This window comes from Hyposmocoma kahamanoa, unplaced genomic scaffold, assembly GCF_003589595.1.
Source record: "Hyposmocoma kahamanoa isolate Upper Pololo Valley unplaced genomic scaffold, ASM358959v1 78, whole genome shotgun sequence".
NCBI lineage: Eukaryota > Metazoa > Arthropoda > Insecta > Lepidoptera > Cosmopterigidae > Hyposmocoma > Hyposmocoma kahamanoa.
This window is the reverse complement of record NW_020653945.1, coordinates 13927913-13947021: the sequence shown is the minus strand read 5'-3', so window position 1 is coordinate 13947021 and position 19109 is coordinate 13927913. Positions and strand designations below refer to the sequence as shown.

Here is a 19109-nt window from a genome sequence, read left to right as displayed (position 1 = left end):
CGTCGGGGTATGGTACGTCGGGGTATGGTACGTCGGGGTATGGTACGCCGGGGTATGGTACGCCGGGGTATGGTACGCCGGGGTATGGTACGCCGGGGTATGGTACGTCAGGATATGGTTCCAGTTTCGGGGTGGGTTTAGGGAATGGGTTAGGGTCAGGTTTGGGGACAGGATACGGTACTGTTGGCTATGGTTCTGTCGGTTATGGCTCGGGGTTAGGTAACGGGTACGGTACAGGGTACGGTGCAGGGTATGGAACGGGGGGATACAGTTCTTATGAGGCACCGTTTGTAAGAGATATTGGAAGTTGCGTGAATAGATCTCCGCAGACTGGAATCTGGATTGACAGCCTTATGGGCATGTGGTATGGAGTGGAACTCGTGCAGCATTTGGGCGCAGACCCCTGGTTCGACCGCAGGGACAGCTGCATAGTGATACATATTTCCGAACCCATGGACAGGGTAAGAAAGTATAATATAAATATAGGGTTAAGATCACGTTAGGTTTGATACTTTAGATTTAAATTCTATGTCTACAATAATAATAAGGATAACTACAATTAGCAATGTGTGAATCTTGATGTGCTCTTGACTTGTACATATTTTTAAAAATGTCAGTATTTGTGAAGCAATTTAGTAAATCTATTTAAAAATGTAATGGTGAGTGTGTAGATAAGAACTTTTTGCTGGAGTGTGAGTCCTATTGTGGTTAGAGATGAAGTCGACAGTATCGAGTCAAACCAGTTATGGTTTTTATGATACTGTGCATATTTGATACCTAATGTTGTTAAATAAATAAACTAATATTGTAATACAGTACGGTATTTGAAATGTAAGTTTCAATATTTGGGTGCATCCCATAACCACAATCTTCGCTCAAATAGCAATTTGACTCTTCTCATTCCTCCTCACCATACTGGTTTTGTTTTCAACTCATTTAAACTTCAGGCATTACGACTTTGGAAGCTCTGCCACCCCCTATTCAAAATGCGCCTAATAAGCTAGCTTTCAAACAATTAGTCTGCAACTTCTTGTTGGAGACCCAGTCTGGTACACGTTAGTGTGACATTTATATATACATATATATAAACGTAACTATAATATATTCAGTCATGTATTATAGTTACATCGTATGTATATTTTATATTACGTGTAAATAATGTATCATAGTTATTCATAAATTTGGATTATATATTCTGTTTTTATTTATCATGATATGCACTCCTATTATTTATTCTGAACTCAGCTCTCCGGTTGATTGGTAGAGAATGCCTAACGGCATTAAGTCCGCCATTTTTACTACTTTGTGTTTAATAAAGCTTAAATAAAAAAATAGAAATATTATACCTTCATATTATGTAGGTAATAAAGTGTGTATTCTATAAAATTTTATTGATAGTAATAATAATAACGCACACACTCATAGCCCCGCACTAGGTAAACCCTGTGTCGCACGTGTCATGGACACACACATACACAACCACAAATTATACCCAAACTCACGAGTCAAATAAATGTAGGCCGTAAAAATATTTCTCCCGGTTGGGAATCAAACTCTGCGTGACAGACCAGCACGGTAACCTTTCAGCGGAAGTTATGGGGAGAATTACATCAAAACAGTTAATGGTAAGACGTTCGTAAATAAACATTAAAATAGTAAATGGGTCGGAAAGCATGGTTGAATATAACATATTAACAATTATAATTTTCACAAATTTCACAACCAGTTTCAGCTCAGATGACACTTGCTTAAACTTAAATCTCATAAGTTTAAGCAAGTGTCATCTGAGCTGAAACGCGAACGTTGACTTTGTCTAAGCAAAAATTGCGATTTAATAAAGTTTTTGTATTTACAAACCAAATTTTGCCTAAATTTAAGCAAGAAATTAAATTAAACTTTGAATTTACTTCATAATTTCATGCTGCAACTAAGACAAAGCTCGTATTGCAAGTATGAAATATTTGCTTAATCGAAATCAAAGTTTGTTAATCTCAACCTTGAAAGCGCTTGAAACTTTGTGTTAAACTTTATATGTAGTTACACGACAAATTTTAAGGTAGATATGCAGAGCTAATAGGTAAGATCATACTTCCACGTTCCCGAATGACTAAAATAAACGAGTATATATAACTTGTACCCAATATTATTACATATGACATATTTTATCATTTGTTGTACATTTATACACGTATGGGTAACTACATGAAATTTGTTGAATCTTTGGCGATGAGGCGCAGCCGAGTCAGCAATGCATTGCGACTTATTTGGATATTTAAAATTGAAGTATAATCCGCGTATTAACCACATATGCCAAGAATCCTGGGAGATCCGAAGATATAGTTACGGGGTCAAGTGATAACATCGCAAGGGTGAATCATAGAGTTGACTCAGGCGAATGCTCCGCTCTCAGTCGTCTCCTAACGTGCAATGTTTATGCGCGCGCGCTCATATTAAACCTAAAATCGAACGTTCGATTTAATGAAATTTTAAAAAGCATGTTAAGATAAAGTGGTGATTAAAAATCTATTAATTAAATTTGAATTTAAAAATGGAACTTCGAACGATCGCTGTGTTGTCGTTCCATTTTTTCGTAACTTCAGCTTTTGAAATTACGAACACAACGGACGGGAATATAACAGTGACATGCGAAACAGTTCACGACTATGATGCCATAGATATAGAACAGCTGATGGGGAAATGGACTGCTGTTGAGGTGTACATGCATTTAAACAAGGAAGGCGTCTATCGTTATAATACATGCCCTAGCGTCAAACTTTGGGAACATGATGACTTCCCAACTACAACGTTCGGGGTAGGTAGCTTTTATTTCTTCTTCTTCTTGTGGAGTCAATGACAAAAACCAATAAAATAGCAAACTAGTGTTATATTTCTCTGGTCTAGTAAGCAGCTACCTCTGTGCCCCTATCTGTTACCTTTAGCAGGTCTTAGCAGGTGCAATTGGTCGGAGACAGTGGGCATGAGAGCAAATAGTAATAGAGTTCGTTCAGGGAAGTATTGCCACCTTACCAATTTCTGCCACCAAGAAGTAATGTCAGCATTACTGTGTTCCGGTTTTGAAGGGTAAGGGTGCTGGTGAAATTACAGGCACATGTAACTTGTCAACTTATGTCTCAGGGTGACGGGCACAGTGGCGGTGCCCCTCAGATGTTTGCGACTTAAAGCTCTGAATGGCACTGCAACTGTTATGGACCATCAGGCGCACGACTTTTTCGACCCGTCATTTGATATTATAAAAAAAAAATACTTTGTGGGGGATCCGCAAGCACATTGGTTTTGAGGCGGGTTTAATATATCCCCATTTCACCATGTTGTCTCAACATCGGTCAACTTTTACTACATTGGCTGTACTAAATAGGAAAAGTAGTTACAAGTTGTCAAATCCACTAATAAAAAAATTATACAGACATCTAATTGCGAAAACTAGCCTGCTCTGTAGAGCAGCAGTAGATGCGTTTTCAAAAATAACTGTTGTCTACCTTTACTTCGGTATAGTAACCGGTTAAACGCTATTTAAGCATGTTACTAATAACTTGATTTACAAAAAAGTATTTGATTATATGGTAAAGTCACGGTATAAAAGCTCTGGTTCAAGTTCAATCGGATCTAATGAATTTTCTTTGTGTTCATAATTATAACAAACTAGTAAAGTAATTTCACAAAAAGAATTATTTTGTCCTGTATTTAGGTCTGCAGGAAGAAATTTCTTACAGAAATAAGCAGAACCTTTTGTTTGTGTTTTCCTTTTATTAAATGTATTCTGTGCTTTTTCCTGTGCAATAATAACAATAAAAAAAAAGAAAAATTGATTGTTCCGAAATCTCAACAGACACGTAGCCTTTGCAGCTAGTGACGCTTTCTCCGTATTATACTAAGTAATACTTATCTCAAGATAATATAACTTACCTTCCAACTGTTGACAATCCGAAACCTCTCACGGTTATTTGTTTTAATAAAAACGCGGCATTGATATTGGAACAAATAACTCATGTTCCAGAACTTTCCAAACTTGGAGGAAAAACTTCGCAGCTTGTACAAAACCCACATCAGATGTTCCAAAGTAAATCGAATACAAATAACAGAAAAATATTTATTTTACGGTCTTAAATTACAGACACAATTGTAAAAATAAATTTAAGTATATCTTGAGGTCCCAAAGAGGAATTTGAATAATATTTATGGAATGCAATAAATAGATAACATTCTTAAAAAATAACATCCTCTTTTAATATGCCACAATTTCAAACTCAAATAACGAACCATGTGAATGAATACAGCATTTGAGACCCCCACTTCCTGATTTCCTCAGGGCATCGAGGTCAGTATTCGAGAGCGTCACCCTACTGATGGGAAGGTGTCAAATTCTATTGGAAAAATCATTACATCAACTATTTATCTACATATATCATTCATTTCGATGTTAGTACGTACACAGTTCGGTAGAGTACAGAAATATACTTAAATGTTCCTGGGTAGGTTACAAATATAATGCAATAACGTTATATTTATATTACACTATTAGTTGGCGACAGATCTTTTTATATATATTTTTTTTAGTATTAATGGCGTTGCCTTCACGTTTAGCCAATGAAAGGGTTGGAAAAGTTGGTTACAGATTATGAATTTGGATGAAAAATTATATGGTAGGTTGTGTAGCTATTATAAATCGGCACATATATTAAAGCTTGATATTGTTATTTTCGATAAATGAGGCTAGTACATAATAAACATCTTTGTTGCATAAATATATAATATGATTTAATTACGTTTATTTTTTATGCTTTGACGTAGGTATGTTTTTTTATAGTCATTGCTTTCTGTGCTCTAGAACGTGGTCTGTGAAATTATATTATATTTGTAAAAATAAGCGTTTCCCTATGCCGCTGCCTATTCCCTGCTCTCCAAGCTGTCTTTTTTAATATTAAAGTAAAAAGTATTGAATATGATGCCGAGAAAATACTTTTTTCACGGCATCACTGCGGAGTGTGCAGTACTCGACGTATATACGTTGTACGACTTGCTTATAGACGTATTTATCCCAGTTCTCAGGTTTTCGCGTTTGCATTTACACATTGGGATTGAAACAGTTTTTTCATAACATTTTTTTTAAATTTATTGATCAAAATACAGAAAAACAATTTATTGACTATAGTTACAAATATCGCTCACAAAAGCTATTCCGGCTTTATCCATGGCGAAGGAGTTCAGATAAATTTAATAAAAAAATATAATGAAAATTAAGGATGTGCTGTCATGTTTTACAAAAACTAACTTAATTTACTATAAGACAGGTACAAAATTTGCTAAATTGCACACAATAACAATTTACAAAATTTTTTAAAAATTTACAAAACGCAAATTACAAAATAAAGTTTGTCTTCAGTTTTTTTTTAATGTTTCTGATATACGATCTATAGTGTTATTTAAATAATTACAGATAAATTCCTCACTTATTTTGTTTATTGATGCAGGTAATTCGCTAAAAACTAAATTGTGTAAACCTGTTTTTTCAAACTACCAAACGTTTTGGGCTCTTTAGAGGTCCCATGTTCTCGGCTGACGGCTGTTGGGTAATTTTACGAAAAATTTAATTTAGTGGAAATGTTTATGGAAAAAATCCTGGTTAATTGGAAAAATATAATTTCGAAGGCTCATATGTTTTAGAATTTTTTTTCAAGTTATTTAGCGTGAATTATAAAATAAAACTTGTCTAAAACCACATAGAGAAAAATGAGTTTTAAAATGATTTCACAACAGCGAAAAAACCTTTTTAATGGCCCCATCGTTTTCCTTCTGTAATTTCAAATTTTAACTGGTGTCACCGTCAGATGTGGAAAATTATAGGAAAAATATTGAAAAATATCCGGAAAAATATTAATTTTTCTGAAAAATATGTTTTTTTCGAAATAGAAATTTTTCCATGATCCAACACTACGGCTGACTATTGCCATGGTATTTGTAAAGAGCCCAAAACGTTGGTTAAAGAAAACACGTATACGTACGCCATTTAGGCTCGAAAAATAGTTTCATTTCCAAATTATGTCAGATTGATTTAAATCTGAAGAGTGACTACACTTAAAGTCAAACCGAAATAGCGGTCGCAATATCGGTAATAAAAAAATATTTAGGTCTTTGAGTCGTTAATCCCAGGTACAACTGACAAATGTCAGTAGACACCTTAAGTAGAAATACGTATACAAAATGAAGAAATGTTGATCTCCTATAATTTTCGCGACATTTGTTTCAATAGTTGTATTAAATTGTTATTAGGTTATACATTAACTTTCATAAATATAACTTACGATGTCACGTGAAGAGGGGAGAGGGCAGAAGAATATCATAAAATTATGAGGGAACTTCCCATTTTGTCCTAACCATAGAATGCTTTAGTTATAACAAACAACAAATTATATCTGTTGCATTTTTGTTGATATGTTCTTTTTTTTCTTTTAATTAATTTAATTAATAAATTGCCAATGATCTTAACACCTACTAATAAACAAGGCTGTTAAGATCTTCATTTAATTACTTATTTAACACTTTAGTTATTCTAAAAATGAAATGGAAAAAAATGAAATTCGCAATTGCGTTTTATTTTGCGAATAAGAACATTCCATGCAATCAAGCGCAGAGAGATATCATTGTCTTATTGTTACAAAAATGAACGAATCATGCCCGAAATTAATGAATCATGACTATTATAATACATTCTTTTCGTTCAGGCATATAAAGATATCGACTTAATCACAAACTTTTTAGTATGAGATATCACAATAGGTTGTTCCACATATATTGAGTCTTTATTGCGGTCGTGCCGGGATACGCGATCATGCGGTAGGTAGTTATCGCTTTAATTAATAAACATCGCATTCTTACAGTGAATCATTGCTACAAAAGTAAATCGAAAGATATAAACGTCTTTTTGGTCTCCGAAATGTAAATAAATATATGGACACAGTTCTCTACTCTCTGTAGGATCTACAGTTCTATAGGATTGGCAATTAAAATTTTAATATTTTAACTTGTGTTACATTATATTATTACTTTTTTTTATAATACTAAGTGACGGGACGAATAAATCGTGCGCCTGGTGGTAAGCGACACGCCTGTCCATAACAATTGCAGTGCCACTCAGTGCTTTTAAATCGCAAAGATCTGAGGGGCACTGCTACTGCGACCGTCACCCTGAGACATAAGTAAAAAAGTCCCATGTGCCTGTAATTTCACCAGCACCATTACCCTTCTACACCGGAACGCAGTAATGCTCACTTTACTGCTTAGTGACAGAAATAGGTAAGGTGGCAGTACTGCCCTGGACGAACTCTTTCTACGAGTAACGTAGTACGCGCAGTGAGGGACGAAGCTTTCCACCGTCAGGTCTATTCAACTGTAGGCATAGGGGTCATCAGTCATGACTAACTACATACATACCCGTTTATTTCTTTTATGTAGAGCTTCACTTTGTTACAAAATTTATTGTCGTTATGAAAGAAATCAGGTGCAAAATAAGGATTTCCTTCATAATGCTGAAATAAAATGAAATGTAACAAAAAAGACAATGAATTTCCAAAAATCGGTCAGCAACGTTGTATTCATTGTCATGTCGGATATTGTTTCGCTTTTATTCATGATTTGTATCATACAGGTAGGTACGTCTTGACAGGTTCGTATCAACTTTAATTTTGGCGAAATGATATTATTAGTTATAGAAAAGAAATATCACCTTACAAAAAAATTTTAACTAATCATAACTATTGGGCTTTCCACTTGGGTGCGTCGATTTTTTTTTCTAATAACAAGTGACGGGACGAACAAGTCGTACGCCTAATGGTAAGCTTCACGCCTGTCCATAACAGTCGCAGTGCCACACAGAACTTTAAATCGCAAAGATCTGAGGGGCACTGTTACTGCACCCGTCACCCTGAGACATAAGTTGGTAAGTCCCATGTGCCCGTAATTTGACCAGCACCCTTAGGTACCCTTCAAAACCGGAACGTCAAGTCAATAATGCTGACATTACTGCTTGGCGGCAGAAATAGTTTAGGTGGCAGTACTTCCCCGGACGAACTCTTTCGCAAGGAGATCAACTGCTATTGCGCCGATCGTCTAGGTAGAGTCTGATTCATAATATCCAATTACTCTTCATAAGGTGGCTGCGCCTGTTTAATTCTCCTGTTCTAGATGAATCAGATTATTAGTAAACCAATTTATGCTATGCCTTGAGCCAATGTGATAGTGACCCTGATGTCAGCTCGCCTACGTGGATCGTTGCCATTAGGGGTCAAGGGTCAACCTGTCTGTCCCACTTTATCTCTACGATCTTCAGAAGTTTCTGGATTAGATACCTAGTTTCTACAATTGGTTCGTGGCAAAGGTTAATCTTTGTGACGATACTACGTAAAATTTTTGTTAAGAACTGTGAAGTACCAATTTAAAACTAGGAATGAATATAGGAATTATCTTGGGAATCTAAAAGAACATTAGAATAGCATTCGATTATTCAAAAAAAAAAATTAAAAACAGATTTTTAGAAAAAGTTGTACGTTACTACTCTATTCTATCTTCCATTGCTTACACTAGGTATAATAAGCCCTGTTATCACAAGTCAAAAGTGCTTTTTAACCGACTTCATAAAACAGAAGGAGGTTTTCAATTCAAGTATTTTTCTTTATGTATGTTACGTGATTACTCCGATATTTGTGAACCGATTCGATGATTCTTTTTTTTGTTGGAAACGAGGTGCTTCTTAGTGATTTCACAATTTGAAGAAAATATTCCACCATAATATGTGAAATTTTGTAAATCTCCCATCTTAGCATAAAAAAGTTATCGACTTGTTCGTTGAATCTTTAAACCTCTTTATTAAAAAGTCGTCTTTTCCAGATGTGGCCTTATTACATCAAGTTTAAGATTTATTATACCTAATCTTATGTTCTTCGTTTCAGCCTTCGACGGAGCACCAATTATTCCACGTGCAGCACATAAACGCGAGGTTTCGGCAGGAATATCGCCACCTGCGTCTTTTGTGGGACGAGGCTGGGCAGACCATAGAATATGCACTGTATTTCCGTAACGATTCCGCTGGCTACTGGCATGTCTTTGATGGCCAAAACGGTGAGCACCTGTTTTTGTGAGAACCAAGGCTCAATTTACATTGCGGCGGAACGGAATGGAAGAGAATTTTGTAACGATATTGTACACAGCATACATAGATATACCTTAAATCTTCCGCGGAATTCTCGTGCATGCTCGACAGTGCTCGCGCATGCGCTCGTATCTTGTTTGTACGTTACACAATTGACCGTAAAGTTCATTATAATAATAATAGTCATTGACTTACAATTATATGGACGTCGGGTCCGCGCTAAAAAGTGTCCGCACTTGTAAGGCGCTAAAATCGTATACAGAGCGCGACACTCCGCTTTAGTCTTCATTTGTTCTACTGACAGCGCGATACTGCGATGACATAACAATTTAAATTTCGAATAGGTTGACTTGGGACATTTTTTTCGTGGTTTTTGTATTAGACCCGTCGTCCATTTATTTGTAAGTCAATGATAATAGTACTAATATTTTTTATTTAAGATCTTTGATCCACTTTGTTAGTAAGAATTTTAAACTTACGACTATGTTAGTAAACTACACTTAAAAAAAATAATTATAATTAACAATAGGTATGAAAAAAAAAATGGAAGTAAATTAATTTGCTACTCCGCGAACCCAGTGAAGGTTAAATCGCGCAAAATAGTTGCGCTTGTGTTGAATATTTTTTCATGCAGCTATTTTGCACGATTTAACCTTCACTGGGTTCGCGGAGTAGCAAATAAATTTACTTCCATTTTTATTAACATGGACTTCCGCAAAGTAACACCTGAATCTATTAATTACTTAACAATAGGTATGCACAATTAGAATTCATATCACCAGCCCTTCTTGGTGACATGAATTCTAGTCCAGTGGCACAATATCGGACACGTTATATCGAGCACGCTATCCTCCGATATGATGTTCAGTGATGATTATACTATGTACAATATCGTTACAAAAATTCGCTTCCATTTCGTTCCGCCGTAATATAAATTGAGCCTTAAGCTTGACAATACCAAGCCATTCTGCCCTTCTTATCTTATTTATCTTAATCTTACTAACGTAATCGACATTTTTAATGAAATTGAGTTATTAATACATCTGGATATCGGCAAAACGAGATCTACATAAAGCGCACTATAAGTTTCGGGAACTGGCCACTTATATAAACAAAATTTTAAAAGTAATTACAACATTTGAAAATGGAACTCTTTGGACGTAGAATACAGTTTGACTGTCACTTGTTTTTACATTGTGGCGTTATTTTAGAAATTGGTTGTCTACATCACCATGGATTTAACTCGTGAAAACGATTTTCATCACCTGAAGAGGCTGTCGAAGAGTATGAAAAATATGTTTCAGAGATTGTCACTGAAGAGTGGCATAAATGTTTTCAAAATTGGTTTATTCGTATGAAAAAGTGCATTAATGCTAACGGTGAATATTTTGAGAAACAATAAATTCATTTCTGACCATTTATAATATTTTTTTCTTATTCATTCCGGAAACTTATAGTACGCCACACGTACAATCCACTCTAACCGGTGTTTTAAATAATTACTGTTTAGTTTCAGTTTTATTGTTAAGCAAAATTAGCGTAATTGGCACAATAAAACTTTAGCGGCCAATATAACGAAAGTTGAAATACAAATGCATTAGTTATGACAAGGGGGGCAGTATTTATTTGATGATGACGATGAACGCGTTTAAGAATGGATAGTATCATCATACGGGCGCGACCTTCTGGTACAGAAACTATCGGACAACAAGTGTATTATTTATTATAAAAAATTGAATTCACACAACACAGTAAAGTGATTAAATTATTTTTACTCTTTATTTATTTCCCTAAATAAATAATTAATCGTTATTAAACTTGTTAGCTTTATTACAAAAACAATACATAAAAAAATAGAAGTGGAATCTAAGCAGATAAATTAAAATATATATTTTTTTTAGGAAAAAAATCGTACGTAATGTAGTAAGTTATTTTGGTGTAATAAAGAGTGATTAAATAAAAACAATCAGTGGCGCGTACGTTCACCTTATTTTTTTTAACGTATGTAGATAGTACGTAACTTTGTGATTTATATTACTTGTCCATTCCATTGAGAACAATTTATTTCAAACCTTGAATTCACTTTGCAATTGTACAACAAACACAAAAGATTGAAAGTGCATCGCATGACTGTTGTCCATTCTGCCTTGCAGACTTCATTTAGTTCTATTAAAAATAAAATACTGTGGTACCACGTCTTCAATTTATTTCTAAGCAAAATAGCAGTTACGTTACTAAATAATTATGTTCTCATAACAAACGGTTTTCTGCGTACCATATTACGCAGAAAACCGTTTGTAGTCTATCTTCCTACATTCTATTTCAGAACCTTGAAAGAACACTTGGATAAAGTTTTGCCATGAATTTAAAAATTAATTTTCTGAGAACTTTTAATCATGACAAATTTAAAAATAGAACGCGCTAATTATTCATGTTATAGGGACACTAACGAATCGCCGGAGTTACCAGCAGTTCAGCGGGACCGTGCAAGTTTTAAAAGCAGTCAATGACCATCTCCTTCTCAATTTCTGTCAAGAAGGAGGCGCCATCGGCCGCTCTCCTCAACTGTACTCCGTCCTCTTCTCACGAGCACCAGGATCCCTGAATCGCTGGGAAATAGAGGGCATACATAGTCTTTTACAAACAAAAAAATTGTCAGTTGCTTCCAGAAGAATGGTTTGCGGAAATAGTGGAGCGTATAAACCTTTTGTTAGTGTTATATTTTCAATTTTGACATGTCTATTGGCTTACGTTGTTGGCTCTTCTTAGGCGTTAGAGGACACGTCAGGCGTAGTTCATGAAAAAGTCATAATGCCTTTTCATTGGGTTAACTAAATTATAATATGATACCCACTTTAAATACTTTATCACTATTGTGATCAATTGTATCAAAGCTTTTAAAGAGTAACTTCAGAACATTTTGTTTCTGAGAAACTTCTGTCCGTATGACGTCATTGTTTATAACAAAATATATAAGGTGCTTCAAAATGCTGTTTGCCAAAACTTAATTTGTATTGATTTGCATTTAAGTAAGATTGCAGAAGAGTTTATTTTAAAATATAATTATTGTACAGAAACATTTTACAGACTCGGGAGTTATTTTTAAAATACTAACATTCTCATAGGACCATCATGATACCAAGTTGCAGTGCAATTCAGAGCTTTAAATCGTAAAGAACTGAGGGGCATTGCCACTGCGCCCGTCACGTTGTGACATAAGTTGACAAGTCTGATATGCCTGTAATTCCACCAGTAGGGCTAGCACGACCGAGCGCGACTTGCGCGAGAGCGACATAAAGCGCTGGATTTCTATGCGAGAATAACAGTATCTCGGTCTTATGTCGCTCTCGTGCTAGCCGCGCCCTATTGTGCTAGCCCTACAGCACCCTTACCCTTCCAAACGAACGCAGTAACGCTCACATTAGTGCCTGGCGGCAGAAATAAGTGCTTGGCAGTACTTCCCTGGACGAACTCTTTCACAAGGAGATCTAAAAAGTGTCAGATGGCACAACAAAAACTCGTAAGTTTATTTTTGGTGAAAATGTTGTGCAAAAAGTCATGGAACAAAAGTTGTTGATTATGACGTTAGTAATATACTGTCCTGTGCTGTTGTTAATATTTTACAAATAACCTTCATAATCAACAATTTTCTTAATGAAAGGGTTATTTGTGGAACAAAGTTCTATTCAATTTCTGCAAACAATACTTCCACGAGTTGGGTGGGTAATAGTAATTTAAAGTGTGTCATAGTCGCTTTGTATTTTGCGTGGAATGCAATAATTTTAAGGTTATTGTCGTCAGTTTTTGTCAAAATATCAAACTATAAGTAAAGTCCGTCCGACTAATTTGAAAATAATGGTATATTATTGTACATTGAAGCAAATGTTGTATTAATTTTGTACTTTAGACTGCTTACAAGAATTCCAGCGAGACTTACCTACTTTTTATTTATTAATTAGCATATATAAGACATTTACTACAATTGCTTAAAAAAATATTATTCATCTTGTTTTTCATTTACTTGAAAAATGGCAGTCGATAAAATGTGGTTGTATCTATAGGTCCTTATTATTTACCAAAGATTTAAAATGATTTATATATTATTTAACCTTTTTTAAGTGTTTATTACACTAACTTGGGTATTTGTTTGTTTGTGTCTATTATAATATAATAGAGTTTACATAAATCACAATTAGTTTTTTTATTTAAATAAATTCGACATTGATTTTCACCGAATCACACATAAGAATAGGTAACATAAAATAGCTACCATTGTCTAAAAGGTCTAAAGTAATAAAGCGTGAAACACACAGAGAGCGTGTTGACGAAAATTGTAAGTTAGAATAAGAATAGATGAAAAGTGGACTGTAATTTTAGCCGCTTGGACAAAATATAAATAGTAATATTTTTGGTCTCGGATGACCATTTAAACCCACCTACCTTTAATTTTCTTGTATTCGGCTCCTCATATGATATGGTGGATGACGTCACCGCTAGCTATTATTTGCCTACTTTTCGGAGCTCCAAAGGTCCACCGTCACAATCAGTCACCAGTAGACTCCAACATGACACAAAACAGTCAATAATAAAAATGACGGATGAATGAGAAGTGCACATATAAAATCACTCGGCCGAGCCTGAAGTCGACACAGTCGGGCAGGCTCCAGAACGAATATGAGAAAAAATGCAGGTGAGATTATATTGCGATCCAGCGACTTATTATAAAATTTCCGACATCTTGTCCGAGCGTAAATTATTGAAAGATTTATGTTTCAAGGATGTGAAGATGTTTACACAGTTACGAACAGAGCGGATGCGGATCGGGCGCGGGTCGGGTTAGAACCGCGGTGGGTCTAATTCCGCGTAATTCTATGGCGCTCGGTGTGTTGTCCATATAAATACACGGAATTAGACCCGCCGCAGTCCCGACCCGACACGCGCCCGACCCACACCAGCTCTCTGCGTGTTTCAAGCTTAAAATCCAAGCCTAAAATACATAACAATCAACTACCGTGCAATGATAAATTTTCCATGGTATAAGTCGAGTAAACGAGCGAGAGACAATTAACTTTTCAAATACAGTTTTTGTATTTAAGCGCGTTTATTCAATTTAGTTCTCAACTTCCAAATTTTATACCTGCTCGTGTCGTACCTCGACAATGTTATACAGATCGCAGTTTCGTTTATATGTGAGAGGTCGATGGACGGCTACAAGTCACAGCTGACTCAGTGTAAGGGGTGGTAATCGATTATTTTGCATGAGAGGGATGACAATGTTTTGAACACATTTTTATTGCCTCGATGTACAGCTTCGTAACTTTTTGATGGTAATTTGGATAATGTGAAAATGAGATTAATAATTATAAAGATTCGTGTTATAATGAGATTGATTTTGAGTGGATACCGGGATGATCACATTCTTGTTTCACCAAACTTCACCTTAGTTTGATCAAATGTTTCTGACATATTACACAATGTAGGGTATTTCCACAATATTTTGACACGATGGGAAAGATGAAAGTACATATGTTATTCTTATTAAACGAAAGGAATCTTCTATAGTTATAAATTTAATACCAAATAAAGAAAGCTAAAACGTAAGTAACTTCAGCGCGCGACTGGACGCCGTATTAGGTAACTAGATTTGTGATAGATCTCCAAGCTTCCATCCGTTAGGTACACGTGACAGAAATTCCCTGTAGGTACAATGAGTACCAGAGTAACGGAATTAACTCTGGGGCCCATTACCACTACCCAGAACCTATTTACAAAAGTTAATGAAAAGGTTGTAAACCGCCAATAGGGAGCAATAATAATAGATTACTTGGTTCACATGAGTTTATAGTATAAAGTAAAGATGAAGAAAGTAAGAAAGGCTGTAACAATAAAAATAGTATACAAAAAACAGGTACAATAATAGAAAACACTCCCTACTTAAATACTACGAAACATGTGTGAGACAGTAAAGTACCCCGAACAGGCCGTATTTTTACAAATATTGGTTAGGTTACTTGATTTTAAATATACTTGGTACTTGGTGTAACGGGCTGGTGTCCGCAACTCGACGTCAAGATTTTAAATATATTAGATAGGTTACTATGATTTACATCGGAAACTGGTAAACGTACCAAAATTAGTGGTGAAGACGAGCAGGAGTGCTCGCTTCAGGCATTAAGTAGAGAGTGACGACAGTACGAAACAAAGTGATCATGATGAGCTAAAGGAATTAAAGAACGGTTCACAATTTGAAAATAAGTGGCCAGGATCTAGAGCAAACTTGATAAAAAGGCGTGATGACGATGGAGGAGGTCGCATCGTCACAGACACCCACAAATTACATCCAAACTCACGAGAGAAATAAATGAAGGCCATACAAATATTTTTCCCGACGTATTAGTAAGTAATTTTTTTGACGACCTCGGTGGTCGAGTGGCTTGCACACCGGGTTTCATGGTGTCGCCGTCTCGGAGGTCCCGGGACCCATACCCAGCCGGGTTAATATAGAAAATAAACTTTTCTATTTTGTCTCGGGCCTGAATGTTTGTGGTACTGTCGTTGTTTCCGATTTCCATAACACAATTGGTTTAGTTAGGTACTTACTTTGGGATCAGAGCAACGTATGTGATGTAATCTAATATTTATTTATTTATATTATGTGTCTACACTAGAGTATTAGAGAATATTTCGTTCTATTTTTTATTTGTACAAAAATAAGCGGGTGAGCTTTATGAAGAAAATACACTTATAAGCGGATATAGTAAGAAATATACATTATTATTGAATGTATACTTAATAGTACAGAACTCGTATAAAAATATTATTTTCTCCTTTTAGGGCGGCTATACAGGCGGATATACAGACTCTCAACAAAATAAAAATTTATTTAATAATATCGGCAAATATAACTTAGATTTTTTCTGCAACAGTATGCGTGGTTTAGGTACGTATTTATGTCTTAGCAGGTTTTGGAAGAACTTTAGGCAACGGCAGAGGTTCGTACATTACAATTCCATTAAGGATTTTGCACAAAGACGGCGTTAATTTAACTATTTTAGTCGGATTAGAGTAAATAATATGGCCGGCATTGTCAAATGTAAGACCGAATATGTTTTTCACATACACGATTTCATTTAAAGTATGGGTTTCTTTATGAACTACGAAAATTGCGTTCTTCCCGCAAAAATGCGCTTCGCCTTCATTGTTCAGTTCTATGCATCGGAACACCGTCTCACCGGTTATATGCCTTCTGTGCTCTGTACCATTTTTAATCATAAAAAGACCAGTGTCATTCGTAATGAACACGTCATCGTCTTTATCTATCGCGAATTGATATATCCGTTCGTGAATAAATTTTTCATGAACGTCCTTCCACTCAAGTCCTTTAGAATGTTTTCTTTTGAAATCCGAGTATTTGTACAGCCGTTGACCAGGATAAGTTATAAAATACAAATGTTTCTTAAAGAACATGTCCCAAATGTCGTGATTGTTTATTATTTTCTCAAGCTTGTCTTCTTTTAGGTCATATTTGTGAACGCCGTCGCTGCCACCGAAGTAAACTGCGTCGTTTTCATTGTCTATTGCTACTGCGAATCCATTTTCTACATTATCGACCTTGACATTTGTAATATTAGAACCAACAGCCACGTGTAATCGACGGATTTCAAATTTATCTTCAGTGAAGTTGCCGACATTATTACTGAAGAAAATTTCGTGATTTTTCTTGTAATATACTAGTTGGTAAGGGCGGTTTAGGCCTTGTTCCAAGACGTCCATTTTATTAAATACTTGTCTCACATATTTGCCTTCACACTTTGACTCCTTTTTCGCCGAAATCACACCGACAAGGGTAAGAATTAATATTATCTTCATTTTTACAAAGTTTAAAAGTGACTCGTGGTCCTTGCACACTAATATAATTTCGTATTGTAAACTAAATCATATTGCCATATCAGTCGCATTTCCTTTCAGATGCGTTATTTTAATAATTATTTTAATCGTTAATAAGTTCCATCATATTTAACATGTGACGTATTATTCTATAATATATAACTATGTGACCTTCTTTTGCAACAATTATTTGGCAGTGGTAAATAAGTAATTCTTATGCTCACATAAGCAAGTACTGGTTTAGAGTTGGAATCATATTGATATTTCCGAAAATTATATTACATATTGCAATTTTATAAAATTTATTATTCTTACATTTTTTCATTAATGCGTGCAAAGTCTTTTATTTGTAATATGAAGTTTATTGAATATCACAATATTTTACTACCATGATATTAAATTATTTTTCTGAAATTACTCCATTAGTTTGTTATAATTATTAATACAAAGATCGAACACTAAGAAAAATTGCCAAAGCATACCAAGCCGATGCTCCCCAACTGAACGACTTTTGAATTTTTGTGTATGAGTTTGTTGCAGATCTTCATAAAGTGCCTCTCCACTACTGTAGGTTGACCGTCATTATGGCAAAGTTGTCGCTATCCATGGCCAAACGAAACAGTTGTTCGCGACTCCGGTCCACTCCCTTATGTTGCTTAACTATGACTTTTTACGCCTTCCAACTCGTCTCTTGCCTTCAACCTTTCCCAAAGTTGAAGCAGTCGGTATCTATAGAGTCGAAGCACGTGTCTGAGATATGTTATTTTGCGCTTCTTGATGGTCCGCATAAGCTGGCGTGAGGTGTTAATGCGCAGGAGTACTGCTTCGTTCTTGACTTTCTCCATCCAGCCGATTACAAATATCGAACATTAAGAAAAATTTCTTCGATCCGGCTGGATCCGAACCAGCTTCCTCTATTTGTTCACGTTGATATACTCAGCATTTAGAATTCAACCGCCGCTTCAACCAATTAAAAATGGATAGTAATAAAATGTACAACAAACGTCGAAGGATTTGACAATCGGACTGCTGATTAATAAATTACACCATAAATTGATCAACTGGGATCAATTTAGTGGGCGTATGCGCAGTTGCGAACAAGTAGGTACCAATATCGTGTCGCAGTAATCGTAAAATATACCTATGCAAAACATCGTATAAATGCAGGTTCGGGATAAACTCGTTTCTAGGCACATCGTCATTAAAAATAATAGAGTTAGGCTTTGACGTACAGATAATTACAAATACGAATTCAATTATTCAGTTACAAAAAGAAAAAATTATGAAAATCAATCTATTTGTAATTTCTAGCAACAATATGATATATCTATGTACTAGATCACGAGGGTATTTTTTTTGTTAACTTTACGAAGCAGGCCATGCGGGCGCAGTGGCGTTTCGAATCGCCCCAGAAATAGATGGCGGAATGGTGCTACCCGACGGCGTAACTACCAGGACGACATGAAATTATAGAGATCCACATTACGACCAGCTGAAATGCCGCCATTGTACTTTTTAAAGAGAAGTGATATACTATCTCACTCGCTCGCACTTATGCGAATAGCTCGAAGCTCTGTGATTTGCTGGCTGTTCTCTCACCCCATCCCCTTCTTATCCTTCCCCGTGTGACGTTCCTTCCCTCTCTGTCTACCTTCATACGTCACAAGGGGGTGATACGTTTTACAACCTTGTCGTAACAATTCAAATAAACTTCTATATTGAATATTGTTTTAATTTGTTCATTGAAGGTCCTTGTTATATACTTACCTACAAATAGATAATGGAAGGCAATTTCAAATAATATATGTTGTACTGAGTAATTATGTTAAAATTCGTCTGTTTCTCACACTATAAGGACGATGCTGACGTGCACTTTGTGCAAATTATTGATTTTTCGTAGCAGTCTGGGAAGTGTCGATACAAGACAAGTACTTTTTAATAGTTATGCTGTCTTGGTAGAGCCGTAGCAGTGTCCATTCAGCAATTGTTACAACGATTCCGATAATATTTTTTATGAGAAACGGTATAGTTTAGCAAATTTCATAGAAAAACATTTTTT

General features: G+C 35.5%; 2 protein-coding genes across 2 annotated transcripts in view; one reads left to right on the top strand and one right to left on the bottom strand.

Annotated features, from left to right (window-relative positions):
* LOC113233140 overlaps window positions 1-12431 on the top strand; it is a 12923-nt gene extending 492 nt beyond the window's left edge. The window contains exons 2-4 of the mRNA XM_026468147.1: window positions 250-461; window positions 8964-9132; window positions 11604-12431. Coding sequence (XP_026323932.1) covers window positions 250-461; window positions 8964-9132; window positions 11604-11932 — 710 coding nt within the window. The 3' untranslated portion in view covers window positions 11933-12431. The remainder of the gene's footprint in view (window positions 1-249; window positions 462-8963; window positions 9133-11603) is intronic.
* Window positions 12432-16111: 3680 nt separating this feature from the next.
* On the bottom strand, window positions 16112-16936 carry LOC113233376 (ommochrome-binding protein-like). The gene has a single exon (XM_026468499.1). The coding sequence runs from the start codon at window positions 16934-16936 to the stop codon at window positions 16112-16114; it is 825 nt and encodes a 274-aa protein (XP_026324284.1).
* Window positions 16937-19109: the final 2173 nt, after the last annotated feature.